A 3,525-nucleotide genomic window follows, 5' to 3' on the forward strand; every position below is an offset into this window, starting at 1 on the left:
GGAAGCCATTTTGGACGCACGGACAGAACAATAAGAAAAAAGAAGACACCAAGGAATCAACGAAAGAAGATCGTGAACTTGGTTAGTTTTGATATAACTAAATTTGAATACATTGTAAAAATAGATTTTAATTTAATTAATTGAAATTATTGTAAATGCCTGTATTCTGATTGTCTAGCAACAACACGCCCTGAGATTAAGAGTCTTTTTATATAATAAAATTATATTATCTATTTGATATTAAAGTTCTTAATTTGAACCCAAGTTATCTCTTATATTTGAGAAAGTAATATAAAACGAGCACAATTATTTTTATTTTCATTTTTAATAATTAATAAAATTATTACAATACATACTTTTATAAGAACAGAAAAACAGAGAGGAAGTAGTACTGACCTATGTATGAGACAGATATTTTTTAAAACAGGTAAAAAAAAGGTATTTTGGTCAACAGGATATTCATTCTTGACATAAATTAATAAATTTGCAACTTTTTTAAGAAAGTGATATTAAGTGATACATTTAAATGCGATATTTTCTATAATTCTATTTTATTCGATTGATATTAAAATTTCGTTTAACAAATTCGTTGAGATAGATTTATATTAAATTATTAAGATTGATATTAAAAATTCGTTTAACCTCCTTATGTACTTCAACTAGGGTAGGAAGTATGGGTTATCCTTCAGGTGACTAACCTATTTTATTTTAACTAGAGAAAGGTTGAGTTTCATTCAGTGGGTCCGCCACCAAATAAATTTCAAACCACCCAAACCAGATTCACGACACTTTATGCTTTATTCTCATTTTTACCCCTATCTTTCTTTTACCCTCCCCCTCCTCCTCTATTATTTTCTTAATTTTCCTTACCCACGTTATTAGTTATGTTCACCATATATTATTATTGTTATGTTTTCTATTCACTTCTTTTGTCTAACGCAACTTCATATTTTGTTTCTTCATCTAATATTATGGTTACATATTTCATTAGTTACGCATATTTTCCTTCCCTCAATTTTATTTTTTCTTTCCATAATTTTAATTTTTAAATTATTAATAAACTAAAATATTCATATTCTTTTGCATTATAGAACTTAAAATTTTTATTTTATTTTCTTAATTATGTTATTTTTACTTACTTATTCCATTACCTCTATATACATTTTATTTTCCACTTCTTTCATCACTTTAATTTTATTAATTTCATTCTGTACAATTATTTCCTTTATGTAACTATGTTTATATTTTATTTTTTATTTTATTGTATTCATTGGTTGTTATCTTGTTCTTTGTTCTTAGCCCTGATGAAGGCTAGAAATACTGGGTGAAACGTTGGAACAATTAAATAAGCTATTCCAACTTATTTGAGTTATATTTTGACCGCACCCCCCAACCATTTTCTCCTCAAATGATATTTCAATTACTTTCAGAAATTATTTTATCAATAGTTAAATTTTAATTCAAAGTACATAAACAATAAATACTTAGCCTGAAACTTTATTTTAACTTGAATATGTTTTTGTAATAAAAATTATTAAAAAGTAATCATTATTAGATTAATTATTTTTTATATAAGATTGTTTGAGAGTGGTTTAGTTTATTATCAAATTAACACAATTTTGATCTTTTTTTCCCCTCTAAGGATCAAAATTGTGTTAATTTGATAGTAATCATTATTGTTTTAAATTATTATTAAAAAATTTAAAACATTCCTAGAAAAAAAGTATTTTAGAAAATTTGCTAGGTAGAAATTACAACTGTTATAAGAGTTCGGAAAAAAAGATTTAATGAAATAAACAAAATATTGAAAAACAAGCTCACCCAGTTCCAAGGGAATGACCCCAAAAGTATATCTTAGCACCATTAGAATGACTTTTCACCCAGTTATAAACTGCTTTTGAATCCGAAACAACACCACTTTCTGAAGGCTCAACAGGACTAGAATCACCATAGCCTGAAATTGCACAAGGTTGATGTTAACAGTTGAAAATATTAATTCTTAACCATGTAACAAACAATGAAACACTGAAAATGTTTCATGTTGAAGATATCTGTTTTTTAACAGAACATATAAGGTTTCATTGTGAAAGTGCATATCACTGCTTCAGAAGAATAATGACACAACTATAAAATTGACTTTATTGTCTCAGTGGAGGAATTACTAGACACTTGTAAATCGACATAATTGTACTTACAGGCATCTATTAAATGTATTTTTGAGCCACCAACACAATAAAGTTTATTTCAGAAAGTTTACAGTAATATGTTCTCTTTAATATACAAAGTGTTAAATAATAAAAACTAAAGGAGCCGATTCCGCATTTATAAAAGAAGATGCCTTTTTCACCAGAATAGTAGGCATACTCTTAAAAAATCTATTATAAGTAATTTCATCCTTTTTATTAAATTTTTTCAGATGCAAGTCCAATAGTATCATCAACTTTAGTGAAAGATAATTTTTAGAAAATAAGAAGGATTTTAATATAAAAAAAAATAGTTTAATTTCCCATGAAACAAAAAACATTAGATGATAATTGAGGTATAGAAACGCCCCCTAAAGTTTCTTGGTTTTTATCTGGTAGACCCAATATAGGTCATTTGTAACCACAGAAAATCAGGTAAGAACTGAGAAAATTAATAAAGACAAGTTTGATGGTAGTTTAGATTAAGATGAAAAATTTGTGAGCTTAAGATTTCTCTAAAATGAAACTTAATTTAATATTCTAGACAATTTATTTTTTAAATATAAAATAATAATATTCACAAGATATAATATGTCTCAATGAACTATGATTATCATTCATTTATTAGACATAAATAGTAAGACTGACAACTATTAATAAATAGTTTTTAAAAAATGATTTTAATAAAAAAGAATCAAGCGAAAAGGTTTACAGAATTGAAGTTGAGATGTATAACCACTATGTACATACCCTTCTATTATTCTATTCTATAATGTATATATCACAACTACTTACTTCTGTAATCAAAAGCTACCACATGATAATTGTTCTGTTGAAGAATCTTATATAATTCTACTCGATGGGCAGATCCCCTATTTCCTGAATTACCATGCATATAAATAAATACTGGTGTACCATCACCCAAAGCGTTTTCATAATCTTTTTCACTGAATTCTGAAGCTTTTAATTTAGGAAGAAGCAACTGTGGTAAAATTTGCCTAAAATTAATATTAAAAAAATAATCAGTAAAAGAAAAATTAATATTTAAGTACATTATAACTATTTGTAAAAATAAATTACTCATATAAATGTATGCTAAAGGAGTTATCAACAACAATACTTCACTGAGATTTAAAAGAAGCATTATACTATTTCAATATAAATTTTATAATTTATTTTTCCCAATTACAGCTTTTTTGAGTTATGACACTGTTTTGCATTTGCACTTATTGGATTTAGTCTTCCGCGGATTAATCTTCATATTTATTGTGGATAATTCCTCTAGCAGGACATTTATTTTATGTCAGAGTTCTCGGTCATTGGCAGTAAGACAAGGTCATCA

At 26.2% G+C, this 3,525-nt stretch overlaps 1 protein-coding gene across 6 annotated transcripts in view; it reads right to left on the bottom strand.

The window, feature by feature from the left end:
- LOC106683973 (lysophosphatidylserine lipase ABHD12) overlaps positions 1–3,525 on the bottom strand; it is an 83,524-nt gene that overhangs the window by 9,058 nt on the left and 70,941 nt on the right. For all 6 annotated transcript variants that reach the window (XM_067045566.1, XM_067045568.1, XM_014425755.3 and 3 more), the window contains 2 exons: positions 2,979–3,181; positions 1,822–1,954 (listed from right to left, as the gene is read on the bottom strand). In XM_067045566.1, the coding sequence (XP_066901667.1) occupies positions 1,822–1,954; positions 2,979–3,181 (336 nt within the window). The remainder of the gene's footprint in view (positions 1–1,821; positions 1,955–2,978; positions 3,182–3,525) is intronic.

The sequence above is a fragment of the Halyomorpha halys genome, unplaced genomic scaffold (genome assembly GCF_000696795.3).
Source record: "Halyomorpha halys isolate HHAL.00 unplaced genomic scaffold, Hhal_1.1 Scaffold532.1, whole genome shotgun sequence".
In the NCBI taxonomy this organism is placed as follows: Eukaryota; Metazoa; Arthropoda; class Insecta; order Hemiptera; family Pentatomidae; genus Halyomorpha; species Halyomorpha halys.